The sequence below is a fragment of the Bombus bifarius genome, unplaced genomic scaffold (assembly GCF_011952205.1).
Source record: "Bombus bifarius isolate JDL3187 unplaced genomic scaffold, Bbif_JDL3187 scf7180000007973, whole genome shotgun sequence".
Taxonomy (NCBI): domain Eukaryota; kingdom Metazoa; phylum Arthropoda; class Insecta; order Hymenoptera; family Apidae; genus Bombus; species Bombus bifarius.
The window spans coordinates 5,423,333-5,448,251 of NW_022884359.1; the positions used below are offsets into that span (position 1 = coordinate 5,423,333).

Consider the following 24,919-nt stretch of genomic DNA (forward strand, 5'->3'; position numbering starts at 1 on the left):
GTGAATAAGCGGGGGCGAAATAATTTCGCATTTGGAATATCGACGGCATAGAGAGGGACACCGAATTCCGGCGTTCCGATTATTTTCGGTCAGTGTTTTGGCAGTTCCGATATTCGGGTCAAATGCTTTATCGTCGATCGCAGATCGCTGTTTCATCCTCCAGTAGAATGTTTATTTTAAAGATACCGTATTACGTTTCTAGGAATAACCGTTTTCGCCATAGATAACGCGACCGTAGATCAACTTACAAGTTGAGTTGGTTCTTCGGTGACCTACGATCGAAGATAGAACGTGCTGGAATTGGTGCGAATCGTGCGTTCTTTTGATAAAAAGCTCGTGGTTATTAGAGTGCGCGGATGTATATTCAAAAGTTGGTATTTTCGGTTCGTTTTAAAGGCCGTGAAAAATTCGTATTTTAGCAAACGTAATTACAGTGAAATATTTTATTTCAATATTATCTCGTTTTGCGATACACGTAATATCGGTAAAATGTTGTTTGTAACCACTGCAAACATTAACTCTTGTACTTTCTGTCTGATATCGAATAACGATAAGTCATTTGATTGCGTCTCTTATCGATCTTTGTAATAAAGAAAATCTATCGATGAGATTAAAGAATTTCATTCGTGGTAAGGCTAACGTGATTTTCTCTGACGATAGTTTTCAGGCGTTCAACATTTTCTACGTTTTTACGTTTTTTTTTTTTTATACCTTCCAATTTCTGATAAATCCCACATACGCCCACGATTGAATAATTACAAATGCACGATCATCGAGCGAAACAAAACGACAGAGAGCATTGTAAGAGCTCCGAACGAAGTTTCGCAGATATTCTCGCGAAAGGTCAAAGGCTGCACCGCTCGAGATTCGATAGAGACGAGAACTGGCTGATCGACGGAGTAACGTTCAACAACCTGGTGACCTTCCTCGGCTATTCCACGCGAATATATCTTGTTCTATTTTCGAGTTACATGCTTATGCAAGTGGCGGTACTTTGCGCGCACGAGTTGTTAAACGATCTACGTGTATATTTGGCGCGTTTAGTTATGGCAGGGCGTCACGGAAACAGCGTACCAACCGCGTATTTAATCGAATCAGGACGTTTGGGAAAGTCGGCGGATTACGTTGTTCCATCGTTTAAATGGGTCAAGTATAGTCTCGGCCGCGTTATCGAATCCACCGAGTTCGCTTTCGATCATTCGACGACTGAGAGATCCCGATGAAAATGCGGAAGGAAGTAGCCAGTGAGCAATACACTCGGATAAACGTGATATAATTTATTGGCAATTGATACTTTAACAGCGGAGACGCCAATTGGCAAGCTGAACGAAGACTTGCGTTATCTTTTGGGTGAGCTTTAGCTGGCGTCCTTTGTGTTGAAATATAATTGCAACATTATAGAATCGGAATAGTCAGGTTGCAGCCATTGAAAACGCTTCTTCGTTCTCGCGGCAACGTATCTCTAACAGTAAGTGTAAGATCGATTAAATGTTTGCTAAAGTTTGTATAGAAAATCGCAGAATTTTCCACAGAGGTTAGCAAAAATGTGTAAGGCCGTGAAACTTTAATTAAAATGCCATTTAGTTCGTTAAAGAGTTTGATTCGTTAAATTAGAGGAGCTAATAACGAGGGCAAGTTTGACCCGGTTGACGTACGTAGTTCGCGTGTAATCGAAGGGAGGAGCGTGGCGCGCAGGTTGGACTTGGGGAACAATTAGATTATCTACGCACGCGAGAAGCGCACCATGCCACGGTCTGTTGGCACTTGTTCGGCGTTGCAATTTCTAGAATAATGTATTCCATTCTGCGCTTGGCCGGCCGCCAAGTATATGTTTACGGAACTCTCGGGGTAAAGGGAGCGAGATAAGAAGCTGCAGTCGGTTGAAAGGCAGACTCTATTTACGAACGCACCGAGCCGAGAGACAAAAGAGATTCGCTATCCACTGTGTCTTTGTCGTATAAATGGCGACTTGTTTATGGAAACGTGATACGCTCTGTGTCGCCGCGATCCGTCTCGCTCGAGAATTCGACCACGAAAGTCGATTCTCTCGTTCTACGTGGATTTTCTTCTCTCCACTTTTTCCACCGAGTCACACGGATCTCTCTCGCTGTCCCGCTGTTTAAAAAGCTACACCGTGTATTATGTATACACGTATAATTTACCAGAAATGTAGCTCCATATTTTATAGAAAATTAAACATCCGATGACGATTATTTATTCCGTCGTGTAACGATCGACTGCTCGTTTGAAAATCATACGGAACGTTTCTTTCTTTTCTAACGTACTGATGTTTAAGCCGGAGATCCACTGGCGAGATAAGTCAATCCAAGAGCATTTGCATCAATGTATTTACGTGGAACCGTTTCCATTGGCGAGCTAAACTGGCCCAGCCACTTGAAACGTCGATTCTCTACGAACATACGCAATTTCCTTACGATCCGTCCAAGTGGACATTTGGTTACATGAAATTTATTTCACATCGATATTCCGTATCACGCGAATCACTGTTCCAAGTGAAACGCCATCTTTGAATGCTTGCCTGTTCTCTCTTGGTTACACCGTTAAATCCTCTCTGCAGAATTTATAGACACAGTTATACATGAAATAGTATAGCGTGTGTAATCGTATCAGAAACTGACTCGGAAATATTCAGGCAACTAGACACATTTCTGTCAAACCAACTATGCGTAATATTTACACGTTGAAATCGCTTCCCAAGATCTTTCCAGGAACACGTCTTTTTTCCTTGTTACTACAAGAGCTAAGCAACGTCAGTCGCGAGCCGCCCGTCTATCTCCGATTCGTTTACGCCTCACGCGACGTTTTTTTTTAATGTAACCTGAGAATACCAGCTAGTGTAAAAACCTACAGCGATGCCTCATAAAAACCTGTGGAAGTATTACTCGCTTTTTTGCGCGTTTTACCGCGGCTCCAAGTCGAACAGGTTTTTTTTTTCCTCGATACACCTCTCGCGTCGGATTCTTTCAGGTCTCTCCCTGTTTCGAATACACGCAGCGTGCATGCGCTCGAATAATCAGGCATCTCGCTTCCCGGAAACTATTCTCGTTCCGCGAGATTTCGCGAAACGAGCTGCGATCCGACACGGTGATTCCAGCTGGCTATTTTTAAAGACTCTCCTGCAGTGTCCTCGATCCTGATACCCGAACGAGTTTGGTAACCCGACAACAGCGTTGTCGTCCCCCTTGATCTTTCCTCGTCCCGAGTGATTTACCGCTCCATCGCTTCTTCAGCGTCTAATTATATTCCCGCGGCGAGAAAAGAATGGCTTTAGCGACGGCACGCTCGGTTTAACTGGCCGCATCGTGGCCAGTCGATTATTTCTTAGAAGCACGCTCGGACACCTCGCGATTCTCGTCAGCCTCGATCGCGTCATTATCTAAAATTCACCGTTCGCCTCGGTGTGACCGTTTGGCCATTGCCCAAAATCTGTCGCGACGAAAAACTCGAGTCGAAAGTAAAGGAGCGCGGAAAGATGCGCCGAGTACTTGGTTCACCTTGTGGTCTACTAATTTTTATCTTCTCGCTTTTGTTTCCACGACTAAAGAGATTTTTGGTATCTTAAGAAAACCTTTGGCATAGATAACGATAACGATAACGATAAACTCTCGTAGCTTCTATAAACTGGAGGAATTTTTTAACGATAACGAAAGTAACGAGGAAACGCAGTAGGATTAAATATATTCGCGACGTAATCTTTCGTTTTGAAATGTTCGACGTGGAAGAGAAGAAAGGTCGAGGAAACAGACAGGCAGACATAAAGGGTGAATTTATTTCGCTGTTCCCTTTCTGTATCGACCTAGGAAAACGATTACTGGCGTACATTATGGATGTTGAAAACCTAACCTGGTCCCCCTCGATAGCATGTGATTATTCGATTTTACGTCCTTTCCAAGTCTCCATTCAAGTCCCGTACGAAGTTTCCAGTGAAATCACCCTACGATCGATCAACCGTATCAACCCTCGGAACACACCCTCGCGCACCCATTCGACCTTTTATGCCGAGTTTCGCTGGTTTTATTGATCGTCCACGGGCTTTCGCTGAAATATCCATGTCGAGGACCAAACTTTCCCCCTGAGCCATTCTTTACCCTCGAGTTCCTGTCTCGCTCTCTCTCTCTCTCTCTCTCTCTCTTTCTCTCCCCTTTTCTCTGCTTCTTCTGAATGGTATTTAGACGCTAGGAAAACATTTGTTTCGTGGTCGGCTGGCTAGCGAATGACTCGGTGCTAACCTTAGTGTATAAACATGTCGTAAAGCGAAGACAAAGGTATTCTGATTTACATAAGTATGGATAATTATAGTCGGAAACATACGTGTAGTTGTAGAAAGAAAACAAACTTTGAAGAACTTTGTTTATGCATGCTCGATATATTACGTAGATTATTTTTTAAAAATGTCCTTCTCTTTAACCGGCGTATTTCCCAGGAATTCTCGGAAATGCGGTAGACTTCAAACTAGGTCGGAAGATGATCGGTAATTCATCAATTATGCTGTGACGTAAACGAAGTGACGCGAGCAACGACAAAATATAGAAATAACGTTAACCGCGAAATAATAAACGTGCGGTGATAATTATCAGCGCTTTTTCACGAGATAACCGTGCGTTACCACCGGGTCGTTCGATTTATGCGTTCTTACCGCGTATCAATTACCTGCACTGTAAAGTACGTATTTATAATTGATTACTTCTGCTGTCCCGTTTATGCAACGTTGCCGACCGGCTCTTGCAAAAAGTTATTTCTATAGCGACAGCGAGCCACGCATGCTAATGCGGCTTGTATGAAATTGTAATGAAGCTGATGCATAAACCATCCGTTCGGCGATTTGCATCGAAGTGAAAGCAGTAAAAATTGTAACGCAAACGGTCGATTCGTACCGACGTCGTACTAAATCGGGAATCGATTTAATCTCGATCGAAATAACAAACGTAGACGCTTTTGAAATCAAAGAAAATTAGAATAGGTCTGTTGGGTTGTGAACGAGAGCGAAGGAGAAACGATGAGTTAAAGGCGGGAAAATGTTAGTTCTGAGGGAGGGGCGTCGTTTTCCCAGGCTCTCGAGCCAAACGAGCGTTCCCCTGTTCACCATGGTAAAAATAGAACGAAGATAGTGGACCGTTTTGGCACCGGTGGTCGGCAGCAACAGCAATTTTACGAGCATCGACCACTCGTCAAAAACTCTAAGCGGCCCGTATTCCGGGTACAGACACTGCGCCAACAACGAATCTCGCTCGATTCGCCCCTCTGCCAGTTGTCATTTTTCCATGCCCCTGATATCGTGCCGAGTGTTTAAAATGTTTAAACTCGGGTTTCATCTTTAAAGATAGCCACGCGGTTAGCAATTATAGGTGTCGCAGAATTACGTTGTTCGAAAATAACATCGGCGTTATATGTCGTTCGCGATGCCAGAGATTGCTCCGTCGAAGTCAACATTCTAATAATTCGGTCGTAGTTTTGCTGGCGTCTGAAAACAACAGTTCGGGACGTCGCTCGTTCAACGTGGAAATAAAATACGAAGTAAAATACAAGAATGCAAATGCATTCGCATCGAATAACAACGTTAACAAACAACCGTCGTGTATCACGTCATACGCGCGATATCTGTTTCTATGTCGTAGAACTTTATGTACGTGGTTGATGAATTAATGACACGATTAATTATACTATAGTCGACGGTGAACTTAGAAAAGGTCGTGATAAAAGCAGACGCTAATATCGTCAGAAACTTTGGCACGATTCCAGTAATTGTAAAAATAAAAGGTCTGAAAGTTGATTGGTTTGGTAGATGCAGTGTTCTCAACTTCCGAAAGACTCTGTCGGTGAGGTTCGCATAATTGCGAGCGACAATGGCGAGAGAAGGCACGAAGCTTGTTGCGGTCGATCCAGTCAACAGGTTAATCCCGCGTAACGTTAACGTGACAGGTCTCAATTACGGCGCCGCAATAAAACGCCGACTCAGGCCAGCCATAGTCACGCGTTTTCCCCGCTTCGAACGTAGAAACTAAATCTGATTCGTGTTATTAACGACGATGGCGGTCGCGCCGTTTCCCATTGCCTTTCGACGTATTAATGGCTTCCGAGTAAACGTGGCAGCCGGTGGCCTGCCTTTTGCAAGGTTACTGACATTTACTCCTGCCACGCTCTATCTTTTCTATAGAACCGGCCGATCTTCGCCAACTTCGAACGTCTCGTAAATTCAGTTTCGTTCGTTTCAGCCTGTCGCGGCCACGTTCGAACAAAAACGTTTTCCACGAAGATGCACCGCGCGCAAATCACACTTTCGTTCAAATGAAAATCGCGAGCCACCGTGCTCTTTCTATTATTTCTCTCTCGACTTTCTACTCCTATATTTTGGTTTCGCTGAAACGAAAACCCGATGAGAGGCAAGAATCGATTTCTTTGTTCGTAGCTCGATAGATTTCGGATTTTTATGCATTTATGCAAAGTGCAAGTAATAACTTTTAGTATCCTAAAAAAAAAAAAAAGAAAAATTCCTGTTCAGATTAAAGAAAATATGAATCTGCATAAAAATTTGTAGTACCAGTCGTCCGTGCAGTCTCGTGGTCTTTCAATTTCTGGATCTACGATCTCCTGCTGACTCTTAATTAGTATAATTGAAACCGACAAGCTCGATCACGTAATTCACAGATTTCAAGGTGCAAGGTTAAGAAAAAAATAACGATCACACATTGGTTTATATTTATTTCCTCGTAGTAAGCAGAGGGCAGTAAGTAACTAATTATCCACGTGTTATCTATCGTTTTAAATACATCATGTAGCAAACTGACTGATTATACAACAAAAAATATTCAAATATGCCGGAAATAAAAAAGAAGCACGTGCTACGTAAATAATTAACTTGGCAGTGTATCGCTAATGATTAATGGGACTTTACGCAGCACGCGAGAGGTACGCGCAGAACCAACCGATTGATGCAACGTTGAACCTCGCTGACGAAACGGATATCTATTTTACAAAATTTTCAAAAACATTTTCACGGAATGGCCAGCAGAAAAGGCTGGCGAACTTGCTCGTTCAAGCTTCTATCGAATCATCTCGAAAGAGAGGAAGAAAATTTTGAATGGTGCGATTCGATGAGAGGATGAAAGCTCGAGTCTCACCCGGTAGGTGTACCCGTTACATCGAAGCTCGTATATACGTGTCCGTGTAGGCAAGCTAACCTGCCCGGATGATGCATTGGTTGGCGCAAAGGTGTGCGATCGTCCATGAGAGACGAGCTTCGAACCAGCACGTGTGCGCCACGAAAACTCGTTTCGTCTCTCTTTCTACCTCTTTTTTTTTTTCTCCCCCTGCCGCGTCCCATTCCCTTCCTCGAACAACTCGACTTTTATCCGTTGGCGTGTTCTGTCTGCGGTGAAATTACGTCACGTAGAAATCATGGTAATCACAGGATGGGCGCAGAAAGCGTAGGAATGCGAACGTTAATTCGTCGTACGAGCCGTTCAAAGTGATTAAATTCGAGTTTCTGAAATTTTTGATATTTTACTGTCAAAGCGGTTGCGATCGATGATGCTTATCTTACGTAATTTCGTCGAGTTTCTCCATTTCTTGTTCCGCGGAGTTAACCGATTTGACGTTAAACAGATCGCCGTGGCACAAAAAGAAGTGGAAGAATCAGAAATTTCCTTTTTATACCTGCGCCTGCCACTCTAAATTTATTTCATATTTACGACTCTGTGTTATAGGCGGTTCGCTCTTCTCGCTGAAATATTCTCGGTAAAAGGGACCGCGTCGGATATTCTATTATTGGAAGTCGATCAACGAGAACCGATAAAGCTGTATTATGAATCTTTTATGTCGGCTCGTCTTCACGGTTGTCTATCTCACATTTGCTATTTGCTGGACGTTCGATTACGAAATTACGCGTTCTAAATGCGAGCCGTAGTCGGCATTCCCGACACGTGAGAAGACACCTAATTGAAAGCATCATCCGCTTGGATAGGCAGAAGATAAAATGCAACGTGTACGGGTAGTAATCCAGTGACCTTTGCCAAGTCTGCTCTCTAGTCCAATTAAGTTACCGAGACGTTGGAACACGTCATTTGACAAACATTTCCTCGCAGTTCGACCATTTATTCCTCGCTAATCTCGCGTTATAAGGCTAATGAGGCATCGAGCACAACGACGGAGCCTGTGCTCTTTTTCGATCCACGATCGATATTCGATTCTTACGAAATGAAATTATTTTCATCTGACTAATCTGAGACAAGTAAACGGTGAATTCCAAGGTAAATTCGAAAAGCAAACAGAAAAAAACGATGACATTAAACTCGTACAGTCTCTTCGTATTTAGTCTCAATGACTTTACGTTCGAGCGTGAATTTCTATTGCCGTAAGATGGCACAGCCTCGTTTCCGTAAGGTGTGTCGACGTCCGGGTAAAAAGGTCAGCGAATTTCAAGCTGTTACTCGCGGACATGTCCATCGCCGAGGAAAAGCAAAATTCCAGCGGCGTTTCGTGCCGCGCTTTGTCAGAACGTCGAGCGAAGCGAAGCGGCGCGCGGAGCGGCACCGAGTCGCACGAAACGAAAGCAAAAATAGGTTTCAGCTAGTCTGGTGTCGGGTCGGAGAGAACGCTGGCTGCTTTCTCGCGGTGCAGGCCGCGTGATAAAGGAAAGAAAAGGGTGGAAAGGGAAAGAGAGAGGAAAAACGTAGACGGACAGGTGTCTGCGAGCCATCTTGGTCTTCATCGTCTGGCGTGCGCCTTCAGAATGTCAGGCGGCTGCTGGCTAAGGTCGAGCGAAGCGCATGAAGAAAGCGGTATTCAGCACATCCTACAAAATTCATGAGCCGTAAAATTCAAGCGTCCAGCATAATCGAATCGCTTCTGCTCGAATAAGAGTGAAATATCATATTCCCATCGCGATACAAGCGTAGAAAATGCAACCCTGTTACACGTATGTATCTCGTCTACGTTGATCCCAACCAAGCAACAGAGATATTTTTGTCGCTACGATGCGATATTTTAATTCTACCGGCATAGAATTTTCTGCTGCAGAAAACAAGCCCGCGTAACAGGTCACGTGTTTATGACACCGAGTCGAGGTAAATATTGCGAAATCGTGAGCAAAGTTTCATAATAATTCGTATCAACGACACATGTACGTAAAGCTTTCTGATACCGAAACGATCGTGGTGTAAAAATTATTTGTAAACATTATAAGATGGCGAGAAGCGAAAATCCGATGGTCCGTAGCAGCGGAATTTGTTCGAAAGTGTATAGGTGTGTTTCGACATCAAGCGCCTAAGACAAACTAATCTTTGGTACCGTATACCCGGGTCACGATTTGTAAACAAGAACGTCGACCGATCAATGGCCTGTCCAGGAAATTCGTCTCTTAGTCTGTTTTCCGAGCCGCATTCGAATGATCGTCTCGTCCGCTCTGTCGCGTATCGTGTTTAGTAAATATCGCACGAAAATAAATCGCCTGTTCGACCAAGGAAAGAGAAAGTGCGAAGGTCAACACACAACTATATACACAGGCAAGAATATCGAAGAAACGTGAATTCGTGGGCGACGGATTTTACAATTCCTCGGGAATTATCGCCGAATTAACAACGTTAATCGTAGTGACAGGTAACGTCTCGTATTCCATCGTTATCTTGATAATTCGTTACGCGTTTGCCACGTGGATTAACAATGGATTTCACGTTGTGCAAGTAAACTGTGTAGTCGTTGTATGGTTGTAAACTGTGTAGTTTAAGTTGCAAATCTGTTCCATCGAATTACGAGTTGGCGTTTTCAGAAAAACGCTCGTGAACGTGAGAAGGAAACGTTTGCGGGGAAATCGCAAACCTTGCAATCGTTCTCGATCGTCGAACATACCGAAATGGTTTTAAGTGTTCCGTAATAATCGTTCGCGGCATGGGTCGCGTTACGTTGCAGCTATTACAAACTAAAGCGATCGTGAAGTGAACTACAATCTTCGTGTAACTTGCTTTATGGGTGTTTTAAAGCCAGTATTATATCGTACCATAACTTTCGCCAGCTTGATCCTCATTCTTTTACCACTTTTTTTACCATATCCTCTATATATCTGCTACGTTTAATTTTCTACCTTACCGACAAATCGTAGACGATTATTTTCCCTTGGCACGTACGTTTTTACGAAAAGAAAATCCATCGGCGATGGTCGCGCGAGCAAAAGGAGCGAAGCGGTTCACGCGAGGAGCGGGCTCGACGAGCAAAACAAAAGAGGCCGCGAGGCAAGGATGCGTAAGACCTTTTTTGGTGATATTTGCCGTGTATTGCTCGGCAAAGCCGGTCTTCTGGTCAGGCCGGTCTCCGGCGACCGGATTTTTCAAAGGTTGCTCGCAGCTCGAACCTGTCCTGTTCCCATACCGGACTAGTTTATCGACCGGCGCTGCTCTTCGCCTCTTTGCCTCTCCGATACTCTGCTCGATTTCTGAGCAACATCGAAAAAAGGATAAAAGAAAAAGGAAAAAAGAAAGAGCCGAAGGAGAAGGAATTCCTGTCTTGCCGACCTTCCACCATCTCCGCACCTCCGCCGATTAACCTTTTTTTCGTTTTCTTTTTTCGTATCAACGATTTCACCCAGCTGGTAGACGTAGTTGGGATTTTCTTTGAGAATTGCGATTTTTTATTCTTCGGATGTTTCGTAAATTTCCGGCAGATATGAATATAGACTGCGAACACTCGTGCGGTTATGGAGAATATCAAGGTGTAAGAATTTGCAGAATCTGGGAATCAGAGCAGCAGAAGCGATCCTAGTAATTGGACAAAAGTGGATAATAAAGGAAGTTTGGTTTCTGAACTCGTATGAAAATTTGCAGAAAGTTTTGTCGCGATCTTTCAACGACCGGTTGTAAAGGAAATACGTTCTCGACGATGTTATTAAACATCAGGAAGCAATGTTTAAATCAACATGACGCAGTTCCGCTGTTAAAAGTGTTCCCTTTATTTTATGGCCAGCGGTTCGTGTTTCAAACTACCGTCCACAATGCCGCACGAAAGTTTGCCCATAAAATGAAAAGTTTGCCAAACAAGCGAATCTGTGGTTCGATTCTAAAAAGCTGGACCTAATCCGCGTCACCTACGCAACATCGACCACCGCTTCGAGGAAACTTCTTGCTCTTCATTTATGTATAACTGTTCGCTCGAGAACCTGTTCCTTCGTTCGGCCTATTTTCTTCCTTTTATTGCCACCAATCTACGAGATAGTACGTTCTGTCCAAGATGATATTTTAATTTCCATAGAAAATGCGAAAAGGAAATACAGACTGTAGTGTTCTAGTCTTTGCTCGTGAGGGAAAAAAAACGAGTGGAAACGTTAGCTCGAGGTAATCCGATCTGAAATATCGCAACCTTCTGGTTGAATGTTTTTCGCACGTTTTACTTTACATATTTAACGATGTTTATTTCTGAGGAAAAAAAAATAAACGGCTCGAGATAAAGACGTAACCAGTATCGAGGTATCTGTGATAAATATGAAACGACGTTATATTATAAATAACACGGACGTCGAGTCGGTGATAATCGGCGATTAAGACGAAGAGCACCGGTCGATTTATGCAGCACCAGGTCGATTTATGCGGCACCGGTTGAATAAGTTAGCCGCTTTTTGCAAATCAATCGGACGCAGAAACTGGTTCCGGTGCGTCTAAGCGTAATAATAAACCGCGCTAGTTCTCAGAACCAGTACGGGTCAGTTGAGTTTCGTTTGCGTCGTGTATCTCGTGGAAAACGCGTGTTCACCCGTTTCTCTTTTCCTCGCAGATAGGCTCGATGCATTTATTTCCCGCGTATTATGCGTACGTTGTTTGCGCATTAATAATACCAGTGCGTAGTGTGTACTGTCAGCACACTATTGTCGTGCCACGACTCGACCGCCTTTGCACGGTTTCCTGTTCAGCTGGGCCTTTCCACGAGTAGATACTTGTACTCTACACTGACTACGCTTTTCCTCATTTTACGTTTGATTTTCCGAGTGCCGATTCATTTTACAATGCTCATTCCGACTACATGAGAAACGCTCGACTAATATTCTCGTTGTACCGATAACTGTCCTAAACGAATCATTCGAAGAATAATGACATACATTTGGTAATATGACAGAAAGGTTTCAAAGTAAATACTAGAAGTTGCAAATTGTAAAATCGTAAAATAATAGCTGTCGGTGATTCGAACTATTGTAGGTGTTAACAACCGGCAAATAGGAATGAAAAGAAGTGCAGGTCGTAAAGAAAATTAAACCATGAAAAGGTTCATTCATATTAGAAGAGAAGGAACGCTCGTTTCTCATCGTATAATACGAAACTGCAACGCCCTGGTTGATTTATGAATGCGCGAAAGATGGAATAGCCTGCGCTCGGTACAAGTCGGTGCAAAGGGCGCGGAGAGTGGGTTTCGTCGGAGTATAGTCGCGAAGCAAACAGAAGCTCGATAAAAGATAACAACCTCCTCCGTTCGAAACAACGATAACGATAGATCCCACGACTACGAAGAGGAAAGAGGTCTCACGGAGGAAGAGGGGAGGCCTCTATATATCCGTCACGAGGAAATAGTATATTTTGCTGTGTAGACTGTAGTGCGTGAAAAATAGCAAGGTAGAACAAGCGAATAGGCATTTATCGCGCGGATCCAACGCGCGCATTATTGGAAGGTCCGCCGACCGAGGACCGAGATAAACACGCGCGTTGCGCACGTAACTATATAAATAACTTGCGCAAGCATTAATGAATGCTTATCTGACTAAGCCTGTTAAAAAGTCACGATACACACGCCAGCCACCGTCGGCATTATTATCGCGACTATTTTAATATTGAAACGAACCGATTGCATGCACGAACACGCGTAAACGAGCGCGTTTTGAAAAATCCTCTGCGTGTACACATACCTAGCTTTTACTTATCGATATGCGGTGTTGGCGAAGTGAAGTAAAGTCAGGGGAAAATCAGTTTCATCGTTGACCGAACAACTAACCTTTGGGTATTGCGGGTCACATGTATGATTCATAGGCTCGCGTCTTACGCAGATGTTTACCGCTGCATTTTACAAACACGTGCCAGTCCATGTTCCAACCTAACGTTTGCCTTATTTACGAGTGCCTCGTGACACGGAAGTTTCGAGAAGACAATGAGAAACTTTGGTAGAATAGTAGCGGCGCTTGCCATTATTTCATTCAAAGTTACTTTCTAAGAAAAAATGCAAGCAACCGTAGAACGTAGCGATCATATCGTCTGTAACCATTAGACTACGAGCATTTATGTAAATTTCGATTTCTATACAAAACAGAGTCTGTCTAATATCATTAGTATCTTACCTTCGATGTTGCTGTGTATAAATTCTGTATGTTTTTCGATAGGTGTACAAGTTGCCACTAAGTATAGAAATATCCGCAGTCTAACAATAATGCTCGCAACAGTAATCGGGTTTACATAGCTAAATTAAATCCACGTGCGGCGTATGGATGTAAATCAACGGAAAATCGTTTGCCTGTACTTGCATAAATTATTAAACATAGTGCTCTTAATACCACGATCATCTACCGACTCCCTGTCCTTCTCGTGACGAGCTCTCTTCTATCGTAAATCGCGATTGACGAAGCCAAGGATCCGTCAGCCAATTAGCATTTATCGCGATTCAACAATTTGTACCTCGTCGTGACACACCGCAGAGGAATTCAAACGCTTCAGACCCTCTCGTGTTTGTTATTCTCGTTTGCGGTAAATTCGAATGCCAACTTCTGCGAAACTTATTTCCAGTGTCGGTGGAAATTCTGAAAAAAAATGTCGATCGATCGAAGCGATGGAATAAAAATAATCGAGGAAAGAAGTTGGCCGAGCCTGGAAAGCGCGTTCGAGACATGTTCTGGGTCGAATGATGTGTAACCTTGAAACTTTTGTGTGCGTTCCAGGGAACGGCGAGAAGCGGAAGCCCGGCTGGAGAAGCGTGAACGCGAGAGAGAGGCCAAGATGGAAAGAGAGAGGTTGGAGAAGCAAAGGGCCACCGAGCAGGCAGTTCACAAGCACTTCGAAGAGTCCCTCAGGCTGGCACAACAAAAGGTTAGTCAGCCTTTACTGCTTGTTTTTCTCCGTTGCGCGTGTTTTTAACGACCTCCGGGCTTCTCCAACGTTGGAGCAGCGTGTCTAACAGATGCTCGACAAAAAATCTTCGATATTATGCGCGTCTTTAAGCAACCGATCTGCTCCACCAGCTTCGCCCTGCTATTTCTTCTGCTTCTATCTTTTTCTCTCTTCTTGGCTTGAATTTCGTTTCCAAGCATACCGAATTCGAGACTCTTTTTTTATAATATAGTCTTTGCCGAGTGGAATCGAAAAATATCAAACTATGTCGTTCTACTCGCTTATTTCTCGCGATTGTACCTCTAAAAGTATCTCTTGAAATTCTCGAATTGTAAAGCGCGCGTTAGAAACAGTAAGAGTAATACGATTTCTTTATATCGAATACTAAAAGCAAACGAATTAAACGTTAAAACAGTACTTTTATTTCAATGGTCGTCGCGTTTCTTTTCCGTAACCTTGGTATCTTACAGAAAAAGGAAAAGAAAAAAGAAGAAAAGAAATAAGAGACTCGATGTACCCCAAGACCTTCGTTTCTTTTCCTTAATCTTTTCATAGCGAATAGAATCGAGCAAAGCTCGAACGATACATAGACTAGGAATCCCGGAAGTTTAAGTTAAGTTTCTCGCGACCCCGAAAGTCAAACAATCTCGGTGCTAACGAGGACATCGCGATGCGTCACTTGTCGCGCCTTCTTGTTGCCGCGCGGGCGACTCGCAACCGGAAAGGTAGAAATATTTTTATCGCGCGTTTAGCTAAAGAACCGACGTTAAATATTTAACGGTCGAGCTCGATTATGCAAGCAACGTCCAAGGGCGACGTCTCGGAAATTCTGAGAACTCCTAGCAGCCACTTGTTTGCACCGGCATTCCACGGAAGTCGCTGCGAATTTCCAAGTAAGATGTTCGAATGGAATGGAAGCGATTCGTGTTCGTCAATTTGCTGTTAACGCTGAGACTGTCGGTGCTAAGGGAAAGAAATCACGGAATTGTTCTCCGTAGGATAACGCGCGAGGGAAGTTTGGAATTTCAAGTCGACGGCAAAACAGCTGCGAGCTTAATCCAGCCTGGTTTATCGTAATTTCTCGATCCTTGCCCGAGGAACTGTTTTCAGGGAACTAGAGTTGCGTGTCGAGCGTGAGCGTTTCGATTAATCCTTTTAGCGATGAACAACTCGTGGGAACAGAGAATAAGATTCGTTTAGTGAGATGGAAAATTTGTATCGCGCCGTTGAACCTTCCAACGCTTAAAAAAACAGACATGTTTCTGTTGATTTACAAACGAGATTTACAATAATAATCCTGGATAATATGATTCAAAATTTGGACGCAGGACATAACCCAACAAACACGAAGATGGTACCCCGCTGGGGGTAGCCAGCCACGTGATAATCAAACAGCCAAAAAATTCTACCAAATGTCCAAATCGGACAAATTGTGAGTGTAAACAATTAAATAAAAAAAAAAAATTTGCACATTTTTGTGCGCGTGATATACTTGGGAAGGTAGTTAAATATATAATATATACTCATAATAAGCAAGTATACAATCAAAATTGTATAAGGACATTTCTGTGAAATGCCATTGTCTTGGCAACACAGATAAGGATAAGAAAATATGAAGATTTGCTATCTTGGAAAGATAAGAATAACGAATAAGTGCGTATGTCTATAGTTTGGTTAAAAAGTAGTGGCGATAGGAATGAAAGAGCGAGTTCGTGACGCGATGGGATTGAAAAGTTAACGAATCGACCTGATTATTGAATTTGCAAGCGAAATAGCAACGCTGTTCGGAGAGCAGCGAGTTCTGGGCCGAATCAAATGCGAATAGCCACGGAAGTTCGTTCCGAAACTGTTCGTGCAAACAATTTAGCGCATTTACCACCGCACTGAATCGACCCGCTGTCTCGCCGAAAGCGGGTATTTCGCTCGCAAACCGCAGCCTCGGCTCGGCAACTGTTGGAAATTCCGTTTGCGGAATTTTCAACCAACTTTGTATTTGATGCACCGTGGTAACGAGAAATTTTCGAAAACCGAGAAGCCTGCTCTGTTACACCGTCCCGTAAAATTCGTTCAAGTTTTCCACACTTTCAAATTACACAGCATCTGCTGTTCCCAATTCGCAAGGAGCAAAGAAACGTTCGTAAATTCTTACGATTAAGTCGTAAGTTAGGTAATCAAATTTCACTGAAAATCGTTACCTAAATATGAAAATTTCCACTACGTAATACGTATTTAGGTTTAATTCGTTATCCGATCGGTTGAAAGTTTAACTGTTTTCGCACAAATTACACTTTCGTATCGTTCGTGTTAAAATTTCGAGAGAAGAAAAAGAAAAAGGGAAAGAGAAAGAAAAAAGGACGAAGTTATGGTAAGGTTCAAAGCACCTCGTATAATAGGGAACTTGGGCTAAACGGGACTCGGATAACCGCTATAATCTTAAGCGATTCAAATTTAATCTATCTGTATGGTCCTACAGAACACGCACACATATAGACGCACACACAGGAAGACATTCAGAAACAAAACGAAGAGAAAGAAGAAGCTGGAAGGCAAAACGAGCGTGGTGATTGAACGAGGGTGGACTCGTGTCGGGAAAAGAGGGATAATCTAAAAGCAGCCAGGAGATGACGTTCTCCCGGGGATTCAGGATCTCATGCGTTTCCCTGGGAGAGAAGGGTGTGTTCCCAGAACAGATACGAGCTGGGCAACGGAATGCCGAGAGGGGGCAGAGGCAATCAATGCATTCCAGCACCTGCCTTTTGTGCGTGTTACAGCCCTGACAGTCACCCAAAACCTGCCCAGCGCTCTGTATACTTTCCTGCTTGGCTGCTTTGCAGCGTTTCTCATTTCCTCTTTCTCTTGGTTTCTTAACCAGTAACATTCTTTCGTAATACATGTATGTATGCATTATGCATAATATTACCCATATACCTATATTTACGACATCTATCAACGTACTCGATTATCCGCCTCTCTGTTTCGATGTTCCGTAATTCCGTATAAGTCGTCGGCTCGCAGCAGACCTACTATTGATTTCGTTGGAATGTGTGCGCTCGATGACGTGAAACTTTTCCAACAGCTGTTGAATCTTGTACGCCTCGTTCCACGTTGAATTTCACTAAGGAAATCTTACGCAACGAAGATAATGACGAGCTTCGAACTCCTAGAAGCTATATTAAACAAATCGAAACTTTATCTTTTTCAAGGAATATTCTTTATCGAACATTATACAAGTTTTATTTCCAATCGGTTCGGATTAGTATCGTAATTACATCGCAGATATAGGTAATTCCAGGTAATTCTAGGTAATTTGAGAATGCAGAAATTTACACAATAAAGGATATGGTAACTCAGGGGACTGTACACTAATATTTAGTAAACAAAATAAACGTCTACTTAGGTTCCTGTTCCTTTGTTCGTTGAATTACGTTCCTAGGATTCCTCAATCTGGTTAATAGCGAGAGGAAACCTTCGTAACAGGTAACGAACCTACGAAACGGTTTTACGACCCCGTCTGAATTCTTGAATAAAAGGAAAGTTAGAAAGGAAGTTGAGATCCTCTGCGACGCATTGCGGACTCGTATGGGTGCATAAACCAATGAGGATCATTTCAGGTTGGGGCCCAGCGGGATCTACCTGCCCTCCCGTCTTACGAAAATGTCCTGCCAGTCCTTTGCTGGCTTTCGTCCCGCTCGGACGGTTCTTCGTCGAATCTATGAGTCACGATCTCGTGTTACGCGTAAATACCATTCGATTCAACTTCCTCCATAAATTGCTTTTTTTCTCTTAGTCGCGTCGTGTATAGATAAATCACGATAACGGCGCTATCGGCCAAGTGTTTTCCATTTCGCCTCTCAGATATAGTGTGCGCGAACGAGTGTGTGTCTCGAAGCTGGGGACGGTTTCGTCGATCGATTCGTCAGAGTCAGAGTCGCCAAGAGAAACTCGAGCGATTCAGCGGCTCGACACGAGTCTCTTGATCAATTTTTCTGCCGTATTTATCGGCTTATTCGGCTAAAGGTAAACGCTTTAGCCGTATTCTCGCGTGTGATATACATTGCTGGCAGAGGATACGATACCGTTGTTTGTGAATCAGTGCTCGACGTGATTGCCATTTTAAACACGCGCCAAGGCTACGTGGATCTACGAATTAGGATTTAAAAAGGGGTCCCCTGCGCTTTCAGGCGATCGTTTCGAAGGTCAGTACAGATTGCCACGCTTACTTTCCTTTCGCCCATGCAGATTGCGATCTTGCTTTCGTTTCCGGACGAAAAAGCTTAAATTTCATTTTACGATCGACACGTTGCACTAAAATGGAAACGGTTAGTCACGCTTATCGATAACGTTTCTTTCTTCGTTACTCGACTCAGATTAAAAATACTTGGTTACCTTTCGCCGAAATTTAAGAAACTTTCTAACGATAGAAAGATGCAACTGGATCGAAAGTGACCCAATAGAAAGGGTTGAAAGGGAGCTGGTTGGACGAACGAGGTCTGCGACCTTGGGAAATTTACGAGGAATAGAGAGAACGACCGTTGTCGTTCTGTTTGCACCGCGATAACGTATATCTGGTACGGTTGATAACAATGCCAGAAACGGTGTGTGTGTACGCAGCGATAAATTCTTTTCTTTGGTTGCGTTGAAACCGTTGTTGCTAGTCTTTTCTTTTTTTTTTTTTTTTTTTTCTAAGCGAAACGTACGCCGTTCGTTCCGCGAGAACGGACACGAGCTTGGAAAGAAATACGTTTTCTGGGCCGCTTTGAAGACTGTCACTATGGAAAACTCGGCCTCTGATTTATACACGTCGGCTGGATTTTACGCTCGTCGACGATTCCTACAGATTTCGAAAAGCTTCCCTTTGCTCCTCTCTCTTTGTACGCAGCAGCTTTTATTTGCAGCTTCATACGAGTCCCCACTCTTTCCGTTCTTTTCTATGATCTCACGTGGCGACAGCCTGCATCGGTTCAGGCATTAGGTCGCTCAATAAGTTCATCGTTCTATTATGCAGGTCGCTATTCGAATGCAAACTTGGCAATTTTCATATCGAACAGAATATAAAAAAATAACGAGTTATTTATTCATCCTTATCGGTGAGATTTTTTCACATTTTTTATCGTTCTACGTTAAGATCAAGCCAATGTCTTATCTCAGTTAACTCTTTCAACTTGACACAGTCGACGAAATGTACAATTCCCAGAATTATTTCAAAAAATATTCAACTAGAAAGTAAAACAAACACTTCTTTCATCCAACGCGGGTTCTGCGAAATTTTCTAAATTTAGTAGAAACGTTCTACGGAATTTTAAACACACTTGTCCCAGAACGTAGAAGAGAAGCGGTTCAACCACTCTCGAAGATAGGAAGATAGGGCACTCGAGATATTTTATTTTTTTTTTCTTTTTTTTTTTTGCGAACGTTATCTTCGTTCGTCTATCGAAAGTGCTTCCAGATTTCTAAATGTATAACGATCTGGTGTAACAAACAGCATAAGGCGATTCATCTCGATCGCGATACTTTTCACGGTGTTTATTGTAGCAACACGACTAGCGCGCATGCACGCGGTGTTGGTTTATTTATGTGACGAGAGAGACGCCAGGGTGTGCGCTTAGCGTTTCCAAGTGGTATTTGCAATGCAAAACTCGATCGGCACGAAGGTCGTTAATTATGCACTGCACGGTACGCAACAATAGAACTCGATGGTGTTTCGTGCTACGACAATACTATCTTTCTCTCTTACGGTGTATCGTTCCCTCATCGATACGTTTAAAGCCGAATTAAAGTGGATAGTAGGATAAAAATGTTGCTTTCTTCTTTCTTCGATGATTTCAAATCTCATATTTCGATCGTTTCCACAGTATTTCTATTACGTACGATCATTGACGTTACAATACAATTTTACGTGTCTGACAAATTGTATTTTTCAAGCATTTTTGATAGAATTTGTTCGCTACTGAAATAAATGCTAGTTGGATAGAGACACGCACAGTGTTGCAACGAACAGCGTGTTAATTTGAAATTCTCGTTCGAAGAGCCATAACTCCAAGTTGACGTATTCAGCTGTTAATCTCGCCCGTTATGGTATCGAGTTACGGTTGCGCGAGGGACGAAACTTCTAATTGGAACACATTATTTCTAAACGCACGATAAACCCGAACGCACTTCCTTGTGAATCACGCGGATTAATTAGTGGGGATTACGGTGGCGGTAATTGGTCGAGGTTACGCATACTCGTCACGCTACCAGATGCACGGCATTAGAAAAATCACGGAGAAGCGTGTAAAATAGATACGCGTATATCGAAACGAAGAAAGAAAAAATTCCTACGAATCCTACGAATATCTGTTAGTTTATAAATACGACCTAGATAGCCACTTACAGGAATCGTCTATTTTTGTTCAAATAAAACGCTACAGAATTTCAGCGCGCAGTTTGTAATTTCTATACGGAAACCAAGAACTTTGCAATAATATTACGAACGAAGAATTTTATTAATATCCACGTTGTCTATACTTCGTTTAAATAATAATACTACTTTTTAGAAGATATACAATTTGTTGTATGGACGCGGCCGTATACGTTCTCCCGTGGAGAGACACGCGTGGTGCAGTTTTTCTTTCTTCAAAACGCCCGATGTTTCCCTTACGACTTTCTTCCTCGAATGAATGACATTCGAGTGATTCATAGGCCTGCGTTCAATGGCGTAAACGTCGAACCCGTGGTTTGGCCGGCCATTTAATCCGTTGATATATCGTACGTTGGTCAGGCATGAAAGTAAAAAGCAGCAACGGTTATCTAGATCAGGAGAAACTCGAACATCCATTTATTCACGTGCTGTATATTGTGCAACGCGATATTGCAGCGAAGGAAGTCGGCGAGGAAGTCGCAGAAATTAAAATGTACGAGGCTAGCCGTGTGTTGTCGTGGCCGACTCTCCGGCTTATTTCTTCGTTCGAAAGCAATGCCTCGCACGCTCTCAATTTTTAAACAATCGAGGAGTTTCGTTTACGATGTTAATAGATAATAATAGGCTGGCGACGAGAGCAGTGGAACACACTTTGGCATCGTTAGTTTTTGTTAAATATATTTCAAGCAAAAATAAAACTCGACTCACTTTTGGCAACTGGTTTATTGTGATGAGATATATAGCTTGGACAATTCATCAATTTTCATTCAACAACAACTAAGAGACAATTTCATTTCGTCTGACAATTTAAGCTTACTTTTAATTTACGTACTTCGAGTCTATCTTTACATCGCACGCTGTTTGCTATTTCCACGCTTTTTGCAGTTCCCGGAATATTTCACACTGCGATACGATTGTATTAATTTAGATACAGGTAGCGAAATGTTCCACGCGATTTGTCAGAACAAAGCGTAGATCCTGTCTTACGACGACGGTTAATCGTACTGTAAGATCTTTTGTTGCTAATCGGTGAAACACGTTATTGTGTGAAAAGGTCGGAAGATTTAACAGGATTTATTTTCACTGCAAACTCCTCAATTTCTACGATACTTAGGTTGCTAGGCTTTTAGAACGTCGATCCATAGACGGTACGAGCGTAATTCCGTTTTCGATTCTCATCGGCTAATAGCCGTAACTACGTCGATCGATCACGCAGACAGAAAGGCGAATCGAAAAAGAGAGGAAAGAAAAGAGGCGGACACTGGTGGCATGGTAAGCTCGTTAAACGAAAGAACGCGCGCTGCAACCAGCGAATCGAGGAAATTAACGCGCTCGTGCAAGAGGAGGATGACGAGCTCGACGCGCGACACTCGAGGGCCTATTTCCCTGCTGAAAAGCGCCGTTTCGAGTTCCATCTGACTTCCTCCTCGTGTCTCTTCGACTTTGATAGCACGGAACCGCCTCTGTTCGTTCGTTGTAAATTTGCTCGGTACCTACGCCTTCTAATCCAGTGCAAAGTTAATTACCACGTGCCCTGAACTCACGGGACTACCACGGTATTCCTCTGTAGGCAAGCTATTCTCATAAATCCTCTCTGTCTCAGCATACACGTTCGCATCTCCTCGTGAACATACTGAATCGATGCAGCGGTCTCTGATCCTGATACCACCGTCCCTGTCGTGCCACAGCTAACCCATGTTTATGTTAATTCAAATTTTCATCGAATGGTTCGTCAAACGAGATGAAACGTCTCTGGTGTTTAGATAGCGTAATAATGGCTTAATTCTGATGATAATTTACGGTACTATATTTATGTATTAGGTTACCCGGAAAGTTTCAATCGTTTTGCGAGGAAATAATAGACGCTCAACGATCTTTGTTTTATGTTTGTCGAGTTACGTACGATCCATTTTGTTCGGTTGAGACAAACACCGCGACATGTCACAGACTTGCGTTCGCGTTTATACGAAGGTGCAGTGTCGTGAAAAACACGTTTGCGAAAGAAAGATACTCTTCGAACAGCCTAATAGGTTCTACTATATTAACCGCGGTTGTTTTTCTTTTCTTAAATCGTCGTCTCCGTGCCATGTTGCGAGTACACTCTGACGATCCAATATTAATAACGCGCTGTAAAACTGTGGAAATTGTATCGCGTTACATTTTCAACATGTCACATTTTGTAGCGTATTTCACAAATCTTGTACAACGTTACAACCAAACCTCCCGTGGACTTATAAACGTCACAGTCGTCTCACTGGATACACTGGATTTTGGTAAAACGTCAGACCTCCATACGCTATTGTTGGACCGAGTACAATAATTTTCATGGGACGGGAATTTGTTTCTGAAAGTGTGTGAGAAAAATAGGTCGGTGGTTTTGGATAGGGAAAAGAAAGCCGATGAAAAGTCGTACACTGGAGGGATAGCCAATGGTGAAAGAGGAGGTCGGTGATCCGTTTGGAACCTTTGTATCCTTTTGTGTCTGGCTGGTGGAGACTTGCCAGTCCCCTAGGTTCGAGGATCCTCATAATTGGGAAATAAATCGTGACAGAGACAGGTAGGTCGCCGCAGGCATTTGGCCTGAAATGATCTCGTTTCTAAAAGCACACCACGCACGAAAACCGGCGTGCAAGTAATAACAGACGTTGAAATGAAAGAGGGGAATGCGAGAGAGCGGACCGCGTGCACGACCTCGAATAAATAATTCATGAAACGATAAACGCGCTCGTGCGCGCGCGGCCGGATGCGTTATCCGGCCGATAGATTCACCTGCGCATAATTTCGTCAATGATTTTATTTGTCGACGGGTTTATTCGTCTTTAAAAAGATAACCGATTATTCGGAGTCGAAGAGTGGTCAGGTAAGAACGAAGACGAACTGTCACGATGCTGTTGGGTATTTTGACTGGATTAGAAACTGAACGAGGATCGAGGCACAGTTAGAGTGGAAGCTAAGACGTTGAATCGTGGATTTCGTTAAGATGCGAGGAGAACAGTGGTTTCTTTTATGAAACGTAATTTTTTTACTGAACAGCGATGGTATTCATGGACGAGAAAAAAAAGAGAAGAAATAATGAAACAGTCGATTGTACGGACAGAGCACAGTGATGGTATAGTATCGATATCAAAATTTAATTAAAGTATAGTAATTAGCGATACGTTAGGTTAAATAGCTAGAACTTTCTTATGGAATCGTTCGATTATAAATTCAAATCGTTTGTTAACGGTGTAGTGGCAATATGTTTAGAGGTTACTGTATATGCTAGTGTATATATTTGTCGTTTAAAGGTTGTATATTATCACGGCGATTACAAAGGATAGGATGATCGCAGCTTAGTTAGTGAGAATCTTCCAGTTGAGACACACCTTGTTAAAAAGAAGCAACTGTCGAAAGATCTTCCAGTCATCCTTATTGTTACGTGCTTTTAATGGCGCTGATAGAACCGTTGAAAATCGAGAGAAAAGAGTTTGAAAATTGGCCACATGTCTGTTATCATCCTCCTTCTTTGCTCTTCGTGTCGTCGGGCAATCCGTTTTCTAAGCATTGCCTTTCAATTCGACGAAGCGAAACGTGGTGTTACGCCCGAGTCCGCGGGGGAGAGACAGAAATGCGAACAGTCAGCAAGTCCCATCGCCTGCTGACCAGGCACGTACATAGGAAACCTCGAGAGTAGTTTCTCCGCAGCGGCGTCAGCAAGTTGCTATCGTGGCTCTCTTATAGTCGTTTGACGTAGCTCGTCTGAAATTTAATGCGCCTCTGCGATTCCGGCAAATATGCCTCGCATCTGTTAGCTAACTTCTTCCCTCGAAAACTTTTAGTTCCCGTTCGAACGTAATCCTTATCGAATTATCCTTCCTTGATTCTTCGTCTATCTATGTTCCTCGCCTTTAGCTACCGATGTCTCTCAGGCAGATTTTTGAAATTTTCCATTCTCAAAGCTGGATTCACTATTTTCTGGCAAACCTTTTATTTTCTTTTGATATTTTTACGTCGAGCTGTCTGCAGAAGTTTCGAATATTAAAGCCTCGAGTATTATACGCATTTTTTTACCCACGTTGCCTAGGTAAAAGTTAAATCTATGTCGGCTCTATAAAATCGATTGGGGAACATGGCGTGTTAATCCGATGAGTATGCAGAACTCCAGCTATAAAATGCCAGCCTTCGATCTAATGCTTAATTCAATCGGCGTCCCGCCAACTTTTCTTCGAATCTCTTCCTCATTCTTAGTTTCTTCTACTCTGTCGATTACCTATTCGCGAGCGATTCCGCGAAAAGTTTCTTTCGTATTCTCCTCCATTACCCTCTATCTCTTTTTCCTTATTCGATATCATTGGAAGTCGAGGAACGAGGCTCATTGAAAGCTTTCGTATCCGATTGCGCGAATTCGCTAGATTCCTGATAGTCGATTCACGTGATCGTTATCTCGTGCGTGGCC

At 43.0% G+C, this 24,919-nt stretch overlaps 1 protein-coding gene across 5 annotated transcripts in view; it reads left to right on the forward strand.

Annotated features, from left to right (window-relative positions):
• LOC117216270 (probable JmjC domain-containing histone demethylation protein 2C) overlaps positions 1-24,919 on the forward strand; it is a 233,006-nt gene that overhangs the window by 190,812 nt on the left and 17,275 nt on the right. For all 5 annotated transcript variants that reach the window (XM_033462853.1, XM_033462888.1, XM_033462879.1 and 2 more), the window contains exon 9: positions 13,916-14,063. In XM_033462853.1, the coding sequence (XP_033318744.1) occupies positions 13,916-14,063 (148 nt within the window). The remainder of the gene's footprint in view (positions 1-13,915; positions 14,064-24,919) is intronic.